The sequence below is a fragment of the Haliotis cracherodii genome, unplaced genomic scaffold, assembly GCF_022045235.1.
Source record: "Haliotis cracherodii isolate W230 unplaced genomic scaffold, xgHalCrac1.p SCAF_17, whole genome shotgun sequence".
NCBI classification, from domain to species: Eukaryota; Metazoa; Mollusca; class Gastropoda; order Lepetellida; family Haliotidae; genus Haliotis; species Haliotis cracherodii.
Window position 1 is genome coordinate 30,000,907 of NW_027266272.1, and position 16,863 is coordinate 30,017,769.

At 43.6% G+C, this 16,863-nt stretch overlaps 1 protein-coding gene across 2 annotated transcripts; it reads right to left on the minus strand.

The window, feature by feature from the left end:
• Positions 1 to 2,810: 2,810 nt before the first annotated feature.
• On the minus strand, positions 2,811 to 15,754 carry LOC139465054 (putative L-amino-acid oxidase YobN). 2 transcript variants are annotated; one of them, XM_071246750.1, is made up of 8 exons: positions 15,748 to 15,754; positions 9,610 to 9,955; positions 8,753 to 8,837; positions 7,881 to 8,021; positions 7,269 to 7,367; positions 6,416 to 6,825; positions 5,594 to 5,867; positions 2,811 to 4,473 (listed from the first exon to the last, which is right to left on the minus strand). In XM_071246750.1, exons 2-8 carry the CDS (start codon positions 9,949 to 9,951, stop codon positions 3,923 to 3,925), a joined length of 1,902 nt encoding a protein of 633 aa, XP_071102851.1. In that variant the 5' UTR covers positions 9,952 to 9,955; positions 15,748 to 15,754; the 3' UTR covers positions 2,811 to 3,922. The 2 variants fall into 2 exon arrangements, with proteins under 2 accessions (XP_071102851.1, XP_071102850.1); XM_071246749.1 differs by lacking the exon at positions 15,748 to 15,754 and adding an exon at positions 12,357 to 12,364.
• Positions 15,755 to 16,863: the final 1,109 nt, after the last annotated feature.

The following is a 16,863-nucleotide window of genomic DNA, read 5'->3' on the forward strand; positions in this document are numbered from 1 at the left end:
CAGACACCCTACAGAGGACACCTGTGTCATCTTCATTGGTTGTCAAATGCACCCTACTTCGGACACCTGTGTCACCTTCATCCGTAGTCACAGGCATCCTACTTTGGACACCTCTGTCACCTTCATTGGTAGTCAAATACACCCTACAGAGGACACCAATGTCACCTTCATCGGTAGTCACAGACACCCTAAATAGGACACCTCTGTCATCTTCATCTGTAGTCACATGCACCGGACAGAGCACACCTCTGCCACCTACATCGGTAGTCACAGACACCCCCCAGAGGACACCTCTGTCACCTTCATCGGTAGTCACAGACACCCCTCAGAGGACACCTCTGTCACCTTCATCGATTGTCACAGACATCCTTAAGAGGATACCTCTGGCACCTTCATCGGTAGTCACAGACACCCTACTTCGGACACCTCTATCACCTTCATCGGTAGTCACAGACACCCTTAAGAGGACACCTCTGTCACCTTCATCGATAGTCACAGACACCCTTAAGAGGACACCTCTGTCACCTTCATCGGTAGTCACAGACACCCTACTTCGGACACCTCTGTCACCTTCATCGGTAGTCACAGACACCCTACTTCGGACACCTCTTTCACCTTCATCGGTAGTCACAGACACCCTACTTCGGACACCTCTGTCACCTTCATCGGTTGTCACAGACACCCTACTTCGGACACCTCTGTCATCTTCATCGGTAGTCACAGACACCCTTAAGAGGACACCTCTGTCATCTTCATCGATAGTCACAGACACCTTTAAGAGGACACCTCTGTCAGCTTCGTCAGTAGTCACAGACACCTCTCAGAGGACACCTCCATCACCTTCGTCGGTAGTCACAGACACCCTTAAGAGGTCACGTCTGTCATCTTCATCGGTAGTCACATGCACCGGACAGAGGACACATCTGCCACCTTCATCGGTAGTCACAGACACCCCTAAGAGGACACCTCTGTCACCTTCATCCGTAGTCACAGATTCCCTAAATAGGACACCTCTGTCAAATTCATCGGTAGTCACAGGCGCCCGACAGAGGACACCTCTGACACCTTCATCGGTTGTCACATGCATCCTACAGAGGACACCTCTGTCACCTTCATCTGTAGTCACATGCACCCTACAGAGGACATCTCTGTCACCTTCATCGCTAGTCACAGACACCCAAAAGAGGACAGTTCTGTCATATTCATCGGTACTCAAAGTCACCCTTAAGAGGACACCTTCGCACCTTCATCTGTAGTCACATGCACCCTACAGAGGACACCTCTGTCACCTTCATCGGTAGTCACAGGCGCCCTACATAGGACACCTGTGTCACCTTCATCGGTAGTCACAGACACCCATAAGTCGACAGCTCTGTCATATTCAGTTAAAGGTGTAGCGAAAATGTTGCTTGTGAAAGCACTTACACTCAGGGAGTATGGGTCTTCACCGTTACCATTTACCGTCGGAGATGACTAAACTGCGGAGGTAGACAAAGGTTTGCTGTTTGCCCGGAAGTGGTGCAATAAGTTTTTGAAAGATGTCTTGATGTAACTGTAATATTGCCATTCACCATGAAGCACCCATCATCCAAGATCCACCCCATCCATATAGCACATACAGATACTCTCAGCAGGACATCCTATTGAACGCCATATTTAGCGCTCCTCACACCGTGGGGATTCCACTCCGATACAGTCTCCAGCAACTTGTGCTTGTCGTATGGCGCGACTAAAAGGACCATGTGGTAAGGCTCAGGAACCTGTTTAATGCATTCTTTCATACCCCAACGGACTGTTGGATTGTTACTCATAATATCACTCACCGGTTTGTCTGGTCCAGACTCGATTAAGTGCGGTAATAAACAATAGACTAAAAATATCAAGCATTACAGCCACACTAGTGAACACAATACATCTCTTATTTTTTATTTCTTAGACAAAAAGGAAATAATACATGCCCAAAATAATGAAGATTTGTGAACATTTGCATATATTTACATCTATTTTTAGATATTTGTTCTTATTGAACTCATTGATGTGACAACGTAGTGAATTAAAACTATATACAATTAACTGGCTGTGCAGAAACTAGTGGTTTAAGGCCACTTCGAACAGTAATGCAGTTATGGCATGGCATGTCAGCTTGGCGTGGGGGGCGAGGGTTGGGGGGGGGGGGGGGGGTGTACAAACCTAGAAACATACTCAGGCGAATCTGGGATCCGAACCCACGATCATAGGGACGCAACTGTGCATAGCAAGTTCCGGTGCCAGAGGTTATGCAGTTACGTGCACACATAGTTAGAAACAAGTAATAAATTAGTAAGTAATGCATACGACAGCATTTTTGGGATTACATCTGCAAGTAGCGTTTCCCACACAAGACGGGCGTAACGGCAACAGTCGAGTACACGCCTGTGATTATAACCTGAGCATTCACTTCACAATTACATTGTAATTACTGGGTATCGGTAGTGTCGTTGCATCAGAAGCTCGGAAGATGCTACTAGAACCGATAATCGAACGTTGCAGGAGAACCTTTCCAAGGACTGTCCTTGCATTATCCACTATAAGGGAAAAGCATGGTGAATACTTTCTTTGAGGAACCTAGGACTACCGATGGTTGTGCTCAGGTCACACTGCAGAATGCAGGTATGCCTCACTATAACATTGATCATTATTATTATTATCATTTGTATTATAATAATTATAATTTTATGCATACTACATACATATATATATATATATATATATATTTATATATATATATATAGATAGATAGATAGATAGATAGATAGATAGATAGATAGATAGATAGATAGATATGTGCATACTGTAAATATGAGTGTATAGCAATAATATTTGCATGTCTCACTAAGAAAAAGTGACTTAATTATACTACCCATCATTTGCTAAGAACCAAAGTAATCTTTAGTCAAAGGTGTGGTCCTTAGTAAATGTTGAGTGGTATATTTTGTTATATTCAGTTTCGTTTGGGTAAGCCACATAATGTTACAGTAGACCATGGCTGATCAAATACAATGTCATGTAGAAACAATGTACCATGCCTGTGTGTGGTAAGCGGTGGCCATGATTTACGATTAGCTGTTTCCGGTCGTAGCAAACATGTGTTCACATTGCTCAGTAGTTCGTTACGTTCCGCGTTGACGGGAGTCGTAGTTGTTGCACTGAACAGTTCTAGCCTATACCTGTATTGTCTTGGCAATAACAACAATATCAACTCAACAGAAATAATCTACGCGTGCAAACAGAAAGCAATGAAACACAATAGGGGCTGTTCGGTTTGGCTGTGCAATATTCACTGATCGGTTATTATATTCTTTTGCGAATTGTTGAAAGTCCTTTAACATGGTCTGTTGCTGAGTGTGTACACAATCGTGTAATCGGTTTAGGCTAGTGCCGGCGGTACCTATGTAAGTTATTAATCAATCATGTAAACAGTATTGTCTAGTACTGGTTCCCAGACTGTAGATGTCTAAAGTGTCAGTCAATCACGTAAACAGTATTGTCTAGTACTGGTTCCCCGGCTGTAACTGTGTAAGTATCAGTCAATCATGTAAACAGTATTGTCAAGCACTGTTTCCCCGGCTGTAGCTGTGTAAAGTATCAGTCAATCATGTAAGCAGGATTGTCAAGCACTGTTTCCCCGGCTGTAGCTGTGTTAAGTATCAGTCAATCATGTAAGCAGTATTGTCAAGCACTGTTTCCCCGGCTGTAGCTGTGTAAAGTGTCAGTCAGTCATGTAAGCAGTATTTTAAAGCACTGTTTTCCCGGCTGCAGCTGTGTAAAGTGTCAGTCAATCATGTAAGCAGGATTGTCAAGCACTGTTTCCCGGCTGCAGCTGTGTAAAGTGTCAGTCAATCATGTAAGCAGGATTTTTCAAGCACTGTTTCCCCGGCTGCAGCTATGCAGGGTACATGCTTCTCTGACCTAAAGGACCCTGGTAACCACACTTCTCATTGTTTGAGAACTCGTGATGGGACATTTCCCCCTCAGACTGAGAACACACATATTGGTGTGCACATCCACATCTCTTCATCTGAGGTGGGAATTGCTTTTCATTGTAACTGTAGAACTCGTAGGCCGCCCTCAAGCCTGATTCCAGCGCCCCCTGTATCCAGCCATTGGACCACGACAGCGCCTCTCCCGCTAGGTATATAGGATGGTCTGATCTGAGAAGCTGCAATAGGCTGTCGTTGTATTGGTCTGGTTTTAGATACACGAATGCACCTTGAGCTGTGGGTTCGTTGAACCAGGCTTGTACTGCCCCAACTTCGAAATTATCAACGATCTCGGGGTGTATTGTTGCGACCTGTTTCACAGCGTTCTCGATTGCCTCTTCAGTTTTTTGGGCGCCGAACATTTCTGCGTCTTGGCCCCATGTGTAGATGACGAGGATTCCACGCTCGTTTTCCGGTATCCCCGATTTTTCCCAGTCTGGATAGTGTAGCTGACCTGCAAGAATAAACTATACTACTCAAAACAAGTTAAAGAACACTTACGATTGGAAGGTTGTGTGTTGCAATACCGGCCAGCCATGGCAGATTAAGAATAATCATATGAAAAACTCGGCTGTCCTTTAACTTTTATTGAGTAGTCTATTTACTATGGGGTACTATAGACCTGTGTTGCCACGGAATGACAAGCATGGAGTACTATAGACCTGTGTTGCCACGGAATGACAAGCATAGGGTACTATAGACCTGTGTTGCCACGGAATGACAAGCATGGGGTACTATAGACCTGTGTTGCCTCGGAATGACAAGCATGGGGTACTATAGACCTGTGTTGCCACGGAATGACAAGCATGGGGTACTATAGACCTGTGTTGCCACGGAATGACAAGCATGGGGTACTATAGACCTGTGTTGCCACGGAATGACAAGCATGGGGTACTATAGACCTGTGTTGCCACGGAATGACAAGCATGGGGTACTATAGACCTGTGTTGCCACGGAATGACAAGCATGGGGTACTATAGACCTGTGTTGCCACGGAATAACCATTAAAAGAAAAGCTTGCGTTACCTGGGACCTCGTCTGCCGCGGAATCTACGCTTACGACAATTATGGGGCGCATGTAACATAGTCTACTTCGTACTATAGAACTAGTATCCCCCAGAATCCCAACGGATAGACAAACACGGGGTACATTAGACCTGTTATCCCCCAGAATCTCAACAGATACAAGCATGCCGGGGTACTTTCAACCAATTATCTCCCGAAAACCCCACAGAAAGACAAGCATGGAGTAATTTTGACCTATGTTCCCCCGGAATCACCATCGAAAGAAATGCATGCGTTACCACGGACCTATTCTTCTGCCGAATCCCCACCTTAAGAGAATGAGAGGGGCGCATGTCACCTATACTACTTTGGAATCCCCACAGGAATTCAAACACTGAAACGGGGTCCAATCTCCTGTGAATCCATACGGGTACTGAACTCTGAGAATATTCTGTCCCGGAATCCTGACGGGGTTTCGTTATCAATGAACCTTCTACACAATGTATCCTGTACGCAATATGAGTCTTTATCAAACCATAGCAGTCTTAAGATAGGCTACAGAAGCTTACCAATGGGTAGGTTTGTCTTGGAGAAGCCTCCCTGTAGGTTGTCAGGGTTCTGCCAGAACCTGGTCCTACACTGCAGCAGGATCTTTGTAGACGCCTCGTAGTAGATACCCTCTACTGCCTGCTGTCTTGGCCGTGTCAGGGGCACCTTCATCTGCCGGAGCACCGTCAGGGGCACGGTTATGATCACAGCATCCCCCGTGAACTCTGCCGACTGTTTGGTGGCGTCGTTCCGACCAGTAACTCTCACGATTTTTTCCCCGTTTCGCTGTTGAACCTAATGACAGAGGGAAATAAATCCAATGTCATCATCCATGGACATTTACAATTTATATCCCGGACCATCTAAAATAATTTGTTTCTCTTGAAGAATGACTCAGAGTTTCAAATATTTCGGAGGAGCTCATTTGTTCTTGTATTATGTACCTTCTAGCCAAGACAATAATTAAAGAGCGAATTTCTTTCACAGGAAGCCCCCTAAACGAAGTAAAAATATTACTTTCAGGCTCATGTTTTTTCACCTATAGAAATTAGTTCATAGTACAAAAATATGAAAATAAATAAAATCTTCACCAGACCTACTGAATGTTTCGAAGTATAGCGTGTTGTGTATTGCGAAAGGATGTTTTACTTCCAAAGATATCTATTGGGCTCAATACTGGAATACTTGCACTTGTGTTGCGATTAAGAGGTTTTGACACGAGGTAGCCTCTACAGCAACAGTACTGTAAATCATAAACATAAACTTTGGACCAATATGATAATCATGCAGAGGGCTATGATGATATTTTCTCCATGGATCAGCGTCTGTGATTCTATACTGACCTCCTCAATGGCTTCTACTTTGATCCCATACCGGATGTCCTTACTCAGATCTACATCCGGGTTCCAGCCTGTTGTATTCTTCCGCATGAAGGCCTTTGCAATTTCCTCCATACCCCCAGTGGGCGTGTACAGGGGATCCTTCCACCACTGGCCTAACAACTCTCTCAGGTACTCCACCAGGCTGGCGTTGACCAGTGGTATGTAGTTCCGCACGGTGTAAGCTTCAATGGCTTTCTGCGGCCATGGTCTCAGTTTGTACTTGTCGGCTGGGCTCTGGTAGGTGTCGGACTTGAGAAACTCAAGGACAGAAAACTGGCTCCATTTCTTCACCCACCGCGCCCAACCCTTCGGGCTCGGGTCACGACGAAGCTCCGCATATACCGGGGCCACCGTGCTGTCGAAGTAGTCGTCTACAAACGGAATAATGATAATAATAATGTGTGAGTATGGTTTTACGCCGCTAGGGACGCCAGCTATGGGCTTTAAACAAATGTACACATATGGGGAATCGAACCTGGGCCTTCGGCGTTACGAGCGAACGCTTTAACCGCTAGGCTACCCACCGCCCCAATAATAATAATTATGAGACTGCAACTTTGTTATCACAACCCGATGGTGTGAATCAGTCACTGGTCTGAGGTCCAGACTTAATTACATACAGACCGGCTTCATATAGTTGGAGTATTGATGAGTGTGGCGTAATGCCCCCATTTCACTACGACCACCAAAATCCCGAATCACCTCGAATAGGAAACAATTAAACAACAAACACATACAACGGTTGGTATGTTCGAGGTATGGCTTGGTTTTCTTTTGCATAGGAAACTGATATGTGTATTCAGACACTACTTACTTATTCCCTTGATGCCAAGTTCTGTTTTAAACTGCATTATTTTGGCGTCCCAGCCTTCCCAGTACTTTGTACAATACCAGTCGCTGTTGGCGTCCCATTCTGAAACACAGTCACATAAGAGTAACAGCAAAACCTACGCGCAAAGAGGACTTTGAGATTATTTTCCCCGATCGAAATAATTATGTAAACCCCGTGGCTTGTCTTCTAAAACATTTATTTTATGTCTCGAAAATGTGAAATATGTGACTTTTAATACAACCAAAGGAGACATCAGCTCACGTAGTGTCTGAACGACGTCACACAAGTCATTTTCAATTATTTGCGTCAATGCACAGATGCAACTTCGATTCACGTTGACAAGAGTCGTTTGTCCAACAAGCATAACAGTGAAGCGAGATCGTCAAGAGAAAGTCCAGTGACAGACTCATATTAGACACTTTCTCGAATTTCCTCCATTGTCCCTGTCTGTGTGAGTTGTCAGTTCTTGACAATGTTTTGTTGGTGATGGTGGCGTTTTGAAGGCATTATGCACATTCTGATATAGATACTCCACTATCGATATGCATTAGCCGTGTGGTGTGTAAGTCTACACGTGTAAGCTGTCATCGTCACCTGACATCTTTATCTTGGGGTCGCCGTAGAAGGAGAGGAAGCCATTCAGGTTTTGGTTCTGAAACGGCCTTGTTGGCACGTTGAACAGGTCAATATAGTGCTTGGTGAGGTAGTGACTCTCGGGTAGCCGCATAGCACCACCTAAAAATCAATGATATATATAATAATTTAGTACTGCGCCCCTTTAAGTCTATGACATTATATAGAATAGCATTTCTTGAAATCAATATTATTCAGTATGGTACCCCCTGAATCAATCATATTTCACAATCGTCGGTGGCATGGGTTGCTCAGTCGTCTAAGGCACCGCAATTTCATGGGTTCGAATCCCACATTCACCCTGATTATGTTTCTCGGTTTGTCGGCACATGATCCTCTTGGGTCCCACCGAAAGTGGTAAACGCCTAGATTTGTATCGGGGTCACGGGTGGCCCAGTCGTCTAAGGCGCTGCGATTCGCTGTGCAGAGTTGCGTCCCTTGGGCACGCCAGAAACCTATGATTGTGGGTTCGAATCCCGGTTCGCCCCGATTATGTTTCTAGGTTTGTCAGCACTATACCCTTGCTCGTGGGTTTCACCGAAGCGGTAAACGTCTGAGACCTGCATAACTTCGGGCTTTCCTCCCACATTAAGCTGACACGCCGCGATGTAACTGGAATACTATTAAAAGCGGCGTTAAACCCAACTCACGCACTCACTAGATTTGCATCACTGCGGGGTTTCTTCTCGCTTAAATGTCGTGGTTGTATTTCCAAGCAGACGCAATATCCACTATGCGACGGAGGCAGTTACATGCTAAGGAAGCTTTCATATTATTCACACACAGTTTACAAAAGTATTTACAATAAATATCTAGGATTAAGAATAGCCTACCTTCTGCATGGAGTCCATCTGAAAATTTATCTTTGATAGTCTTAGTTCGTCCGCCAACTCTGTGCTGTATTTCCAGGAGCGTTACCTTCAAATTCATTGATAATTGGTTAACTACAAAACACAATCCTAGTGAAACAGGGGAACACCATTGTAAGGTCCTGAAATAGTATAATATCACAGACTATCCTTATTTAACATATAAATGTGGTAGCCAAGTAGAAGATCTAGAATCGTTCGTTTATCACACCGAGGACCCGTATAACCTAACAGTCGGCAGAATTCCTCCGTAGTCTGTCTCAAGTTCCTGAACCATATTATTTTCCCTTCCATTTTATATTAAACAAACTATATGTGATCTTGTATCTTGGGAGTGGTAAAATCTTAAAAGGGACACGCCGTGTCATTACTGTAATGCTGTTAAAGACGGCCTTTAACCCAACACAAAGACACTAGTCTTGAGACTAGTGAAATAATAGTCTCACAGTTCCTGAACCATATTATTTTCCCTTCCACCCAGACCTTTCTGTAATGCAAAAGTCCTAAATGAAGCAAGTCTAGAATTTCCTCTGTCACTGAGGCTCCGTTACAATTTAAATGGAGTTGTCAGAGACTCAATATTAGCCTCAATGCACCTATTCGGCGACTATGGTTTTACGCCGCTTTAAGCAATATTCCCACAATATCACGCCGGGGAACACCAGAAATGAAGTCCCACTTTGTACCAGAGTGGGGAATCGAAGCCGGGACTGTGGACTGACGAACAAATGATTTAACCACTAGACCAGCACCTCTCACTCATAAAACAAATAATTACATAATTATAAAAAAGGAAGAAAGGAGATTTATCAGATACTCACTTGATGGCCAGCCTGTCTCAACTCATACGCCGCCGACAGACCAGACGTTCCGGCCCCTACAACGATCACGTGCTTCCGGTGATGCGTGGTCTTCCTGTAGTGGTCTTGGGGATGAGGCAGATTGAGTTTGGCGTACACATAATCCAGTCCCCCGTCAGTGAGGGCATTGTAAAATGGCTTTGAGGTTAAGTCCTGCTGTTCTGGGGGGTAGTCTGTATTTCTGCACGTGCAACCGAGCGTGTTGCAGTGACTCGGAGCCCTGTTGTACAAGCCGGATGTGACGTCATCGAGAGCTGACAAGTGTGGGCGACGTAGATATTGAGGAACGGAGTCACTGTCCATGTTGCTGGAAAGAGAACAGATTGTTAAATGGCCACTGTGGAATTTGGCGCTATGGTCATGGAAGTCATTGGGTGAAGTGAGGTGTAGTTGGTGTCGAGACGATGCGGTGCGGTGCGGTGCGGTGCGGTGCGGTGTTGTGCGGTTTGGTGCGGTTTGGTGCGGTGTTGTGCGGTGCGGTGCGGTGCGGGACGGTTGGGTGCCATGCGGTTGGGTGCGGTGTGGTGTGGTGCGGTTGGGTGCGGTGTTGTGTGCTGGTGTAGTGTGGTGTGGTGTGGTGTGGTGTGCGGTGCGGTGCGGTGCGGTGCGGTGCGGTGCGGTGCGGTGCGGTGAGGTTGGATGCGGAGCGGTGCGGCGCGGCACGGTGCTGTTTCAACGCTGGATCCGGTGGTAATGGGAGGCATCATCAAGCCCGCACAAGACACTAAATATGCTACAAATTACACTACCGCATTAGGATAACCGTAAGCTAATAGGCGAACTACAGGTATCATAATAATGTAACCTGAAGAAGTCATTGCTGCCGTCTGAATTACACAAACATGCCATAATCGCAATCACACTTTTCTTAGAAAATGCAAGGCAGGGGGAGATAACCGATGTTGTATATTTAAAATGGGCAATACAGAAGCATATGTTATCTGTTGATCTGCCATTCCGACCAAGGTATCAGGATCAAAATGGCGGACACCACGAAACGGGTATCGGCTTTGGTTTTCAACCTGGAATTATTATTAATCACTTCGGGTGTCCCACATTAAGCTGACACGCTGTGATATCACTGTTTAAAGCGGCGTTAAACTCTACTCGCCCAGTCACTCATGTTTATGGAGAATCATGACCTGATAACACAATGAAATTTGGAAAAACTCCGTGGTTTAGCGCTAGACCGTCCGCCCGGAGAGAGGAAGGTCCGGGATTCGATCCCCGGCCGCGTCATACCAAAATACGTTAAAATATGGTACCTGCTGTTACCCTGCCTGGCGCTCGGCATTAAAAGGCTAAAACAAGGACTTGTCGGCTATACTATGTCTGTGTTGGGTATTCATGTTTTACTGCGGCATGGTATCTCAGTGTGCTAGCACTATATATCGGCATCTGGCCGGACTAGTAAAAGCACACAGGCACGCAGGCACGCACGCACGAACGCACACACACACACACACACACACACACACACACACACGTGCATGCACGTCGCTATATAAGTGGAATAATCTTGGACGCGACGTTAAACCCAATTTCACCTCACCTCACAAGGAAATTTACTCCCGGAAGTAAATAGCGTGTGGGGCTCTTCATATCTTGCCATGACAATCGTGCACTTAATAGTAGGTAAAGAGGTTAAAATCAATATTGACCTCCACAGTGATTTACTACTGTAAGCCCTTTCTGCATTTTTGAACATCTACAGTTAGGACAAAATAAGTCAAATACGTTCATTTGCCATAGAAACCGAGCTGATATTAAATTTATAGAAACTAGGAGTACGATTCCATTAAAAGTATTCAAGTAATCTGTATTTCTACTTTTTAGTTCTTTTTATTATAGTTTGTATTAACAGAATTCATATATTATTCAAGCATTATTTATCTTTTCTTCAATCATAATTATTTGATTTGTGGGCATTCACTGTTAACAACGTCACTTGTGTAGGTTTGCTAAACTCAGTTTACATCAATGAGTGGTTTTATTGCGCTTTTAATGCATTGAGTGTTTCATGGGCCATGTACATAGGTTGAGCCGAGAGTCCAAACTTATGTCTTACATTTGATTCTATTCTAAATCGTCTTCGTTTCATTTTCCACGAAGCTTGGGTCAAAAGTGGCCCGGTCGTTTAAAATGTAACAATTCACTGTGCAGAGGTGCGTCCTTTGCGCGAGCCAGAATCCTATGATTATGGGTTCGAATCCTGGTCCGCCCTAGGTTTTTCAGCACCATACCAGTGCCTTTGGATTTCACCAAAGTGGTAAAAAGACATGCTTTCCGCCTACATTAAGCTGACATGACATGATATAACTGGAATACTGTTTAAAGCGGAGTTAAACCGAACTCGCTCACTAATTAAATTACGACGCCGTTCTCGGGTCGCACGACAGATTCACAAAGCGGCGATTCCCCTCCCGTCACGTGCCGGCGGTTAAAAAAAAATGTGTACTTTATCGGGAACCTCGCTGTAATAGTCTCAGATGGAAAATTTATAAGTTAACATCAGCGAATACTCCGTACCTACGTCAGAGATGCCCTGGATACTGGGGTTTATGCGCTAACGGGATAATACTGAATGTGATTTAATAGTTGAAAGTAAATTCGTAAAATGTCACCACTGTAGAAAAAACCCTCCCTCTAACCATGTGGTGTATACTAGTTCCCCTTACAAAGACTGCCAGGTTTAGTCAGCTACCTACCTCATCGTCCGCTGGATGTTCAACTGAAAGGGAGTGTCCTGTATTTTTATATATAGTGTGTTCCAGTCACATGACTATGTCTCAGTCAAAGCGAAAATAGCAATTTTGTTACGTTGAAAAAACCCCAGTTCCGATCAGACGTAGGGAAGGTGTGAATTGATAAAGCAGAAATAATTTTTCCTCGTCATTTGAGAAAATAAAGTTTCAAACAATAAGGACATTCAGCATCCAATTTTACAGCCCGTCAGCCCCTACAGTATAGTATATCGCTCGTAATAACCTCGGTATTTGATTACCATTTGAACCTTTGATTTCTGTTTAGGTCATATCAATATCGCCATGTATCACCTCTATTACCAGCGGATGAGGTTTCTTCGTCTGTTGCACGTATGACGCGAAACTTTCATGAAAGTAGTGAGCACCAGGAATTGTGTCTTGCAACAAATCCCGTTAATATAGAAACATTATCCATAACAATGATTATTTAACCTGGAACTTAGCTAATCAGGACGATCTCATTGGATACGGTACCGTCTGGATTAACGAGGTTGTATTGTTATTGAATACCTTTTGCAGTAATGTAACAAATATTCTATTAACATTATCTTATACCGAAATAACCACAAACGTGTATCAGTTACGCAGAGCATGGTCACCTGATCTCGCCTGATCACGTAGCGCTTGCTGTTGCCGAAACTCTGTCTAAGCTAAAGCATTGATCGGATTTATCACTGTCAATATTAACTTTGTGGTTGTCAGTCACGTAGATAGGGCTCAACTTTAATAAATATAACGCTGAATTAGAGTGGTAATTACACATATAGCGTTACATTGAGGGCGGTTATTACACATATCGTGTCACATTGGGGGTGGTTATTACACATATAGTGTCACATTGAGGGCGGTTATTACACATATAGTGTCACATTGAGGGCGGTTATTACACATATAGTGTCACATTGAGGGCGGTTATTACACATATAGTGTCACATTGAGGGCGGTTATTACACATATCGTGTCACATTGGGGGTGGTTATTACACATATAGTGTCACATTGAGAGCGGTTATTACACATATAGTGTTACATTGAGGTTGTTTATTACACATATAGTGTCACATTGAGGGTGGTTATTACACATATAGTGTTACATTAAGGGCGGTGAGTACACATATAGCGTTACATTGAGGGCGGTGAGTACACATGCAGTGTCACATTGAGGGTGGTTATTACACATATAGTGTTACATTAAGGGCGGTGAGTACACATATAGCGTTACATTGAGGGCGGTGAGTACACATGCAGTGTCACATTGAGGGTGGTTATTACACATATAGTGTCACATTGAAGGTGGTTATTACACATATAGTGTCACATTGAGAGCAGTTATTACACATATAGTGTTACATTGCGAGCGGTTATTACACATATAGTGTTACATTGAAGGTGGTTATTACACATATAGTGTCACATTTTGAGCGGTTATTACACATGTAGTGTTACATTGAGGGTGGTTATTACACATATATCGTTACACTGAGAGCGGTTATTGGGCATATGGTATCACATTGGGATTTCGTGTCACATTGAGGGTTGTTATTAGTTCGATACCGAAATTCACCCAGACTATGGCTTGAGGTTTGTCAGCACCATATCCATGTTTTGGTTCCACCAAAGTGCTAAACGCCTACGTCACTTTTTACTCCCCCCCTCCCCATTCCACTCATATTCATGCAGCGGCCACCCTCCTACACAGTTCCATGCCGTCAAACTAGAACCTCTGCTACAGCGGGATGTGACGATTAGCTTTTCCTTACACAGTCAAGGATATAGTATTGATACAAAAGTAGAACACTGACTGTGTCGGCTGACAGCTCTGATTTCAGTGTAAGCGCGTTTGTGTACAAACAAGAGAAAAGTTCGATCACGTGACGTACAAATTAGCTTGAGGCAGTGGTGTTATGTTGAGTGTCATTTGCGCGGTAAAACCCACTCGCGGAAGAAAATATCCCGTGGCGCTTTTTATGTCCTGTGTAGTACACTCAGGAAGACGGGTTAACATACCTGACCAGGTATCGTTTAGCAGCTTCAAATAAATTTTTGTATTAACACTTCTTGTCCCATAACAACACGCGCTGATACTGTATGATAACAGGACCTATATTAAACAACTAGCTCCGAGTGTCTTTGATATGAAACATAATATCAATCCATACCTACCATAATAAATCTTGCCTATGTATCCGACATAAACTTCTTTCCTTTTTTATTTTGGCATTACCGAAATTCGTTCTGCTGTTTCATTATCTAACATTAATTCGACATTCATTCATTCATTCATTCATTCATTTCTTAATTACCACAATTTGAATATATTATATATTTTAATATCTGTTTGTTAACAACTAAAAAAATCCTTTCCAACTTATGCCCTCACCCTCAGACTGTGACGCACAATACTTAATGCGGGGATTTCCCGCTCGTCACGTGCCAGCATTTCTCACAATGTGCTAGTTCTCAGAACTGAGATTTATCTATTTTCACTTTCGCATGGGTACCAGAAACTTATGTTACTTCATATATAAAACGTAAACATTGGAGAATAACATCAATTATTTATTGTTTCCTTTATCAGCAAATACCTTGTATGTGCACACTTATGTCCTGTTCTTTGTGTATTAACTTTTGTTTTATGTAAAACGTTTGGTTGATAAGGTGTATATATGGCCCGTAGGAATATCGGAAATGAAAATAATACATTTGGTAAAAAGTCACAAGTCAATGTGGTACCCTGCTAATTGTCAACATACAGCGAAACCCCTTTTATCCAGACGGTATTGTATCTAGTGAACCCTCGTTAATCCAGACGCTATACTGTATCCGTTGAAATTTCCAGATCAAAATATTATTGTTACATGTCATGTATACTATATAGTCTTTCATGAAAGGACCCGTGAAGAACCGGGTTAGAATTGGTCATCCCATTGGCATGCTTGTCGTGAGAGGCGACTAACGGGATCGGGTGGTCAGGCTCGCTGACTTGGTTGATGCATGTCATCGTATCCCAAAAGCGCGGATCGATGCTCATGATATCAATCACTGGATTGTCTAGAAGTCCAGACTCGACTATTTACAGACCGCCGTCATGTAGCTGGAATATTGCTGAGTGCGGCGTTAAACAACAAACAAACAAACAAACTTTCAGAATAGAGTGTCCCGGAACAAATGGGTTTGCTCACAAACAAGGTTTCCCGACCAACGGGATTTAACCGAAAATGATTTTTGAAATATTGCATGAAAATCGTAACAGTGAGATTATTTTAAAACCCTATTTACCAACGTATATGCACAATATCATCCGATGAAATTCCCTGGTTCAACAAACAACCTACCTTATCGTCCGTTGTAGATTCAAGTAACTAGGGTCTTCCGGTATTTATAGTGTGTGAAAATGATCACATGACAATGTGATAATTTCCTCTAAATCAAACCGAAAATAGCGACTTATGATACGGCGTTTAGGAAAAACCAATGTCTATCAGGAATTCTTCCGAGTGTACTCAAGGCGGGTTATGATAAACACGGATAATATTCATTTGTTTCATACAACTAACCAGTGTCAAGCAATGTTCAACAATAATGTAATTTGGATGGCAATCCTTACAATACTACTCTAAGTATACGATGTGAACAATTAATGCATATACTTGTTATACACAGGTATACAGGTGACACAACTGACCCCACATCGCCAACAGACCACCCCCACCCACTTGAACATCCCTCCAATATCCCGAAAATGCGATCTAGGAAATATTTTTGTCTTGGCCATTTAACTCCGCATTTAGCCATGGCCCAGCTATATGACAGCAACAACGGCAATACATACACGAGTGAATGAGGTCTCAAGTCGCTTCTGGCAATATTCCAGCAATATCACGGAAGTGAATATAGCTGTGAAGATGTCATCCTTGTATTCATGGGTCGGCCGTGAAACGACCCTGTAACGTCTAGGTTAATTTGTTTACCCTGCATTCAATTATGCTTGTGATCAGTCATCCACCAAACATACCGCCATGTTGGTTATCGATCATCCACACAACATTCCGCCATGATGGTTATCGATCATCCACCCAACATTCCACCATGATGGTTATCGATCATCCACCCAACATTCCGCCATGATGGTTATCGATCATCCACCCAACATTCCGCCATGATGATGATCGATCATCCACCCAACATTCCGCCATGATGATGATCGATCATCCACCCAACATTCCGCCATGATGGTTATAGATCATCCACACAACATTCCGCCATGATGATGATCGATCATCCACCCAACATTCCGCCGTGATGGTTATAGATCATCCACACAACATTCCGCCATGATGATGATCGATCATCCACCCCACATTCCGCCATGATGATGATCGATCATCCACCCAACATTCCGCCATGATGATGATCGATCATCCACCCAACATTCCGCCATGATGGTTATA

What these genes read in the sequence shown, in the direction of transcription:
- LOC139465054 (XM_071246749.1), bottom strand. An exon ending in CCCCAAGATAAAGATGTCAG is followed by an intron (nt 7,368 to 7,880) that starts GTGACGATGACA and finishes ACTGTGTTTCAG; the next exon opens with AATGGGACGCCAACAGCGAC. An exon ending in AAGTAGAAGCCATTGAGGAG is followed by an intron (nt 5,868 to 6,415) that starts GTCAGTATAGAA and finishes CTCTGTCATTAG; the next exon opens with GTTCAACAGCGAAACGGGGA.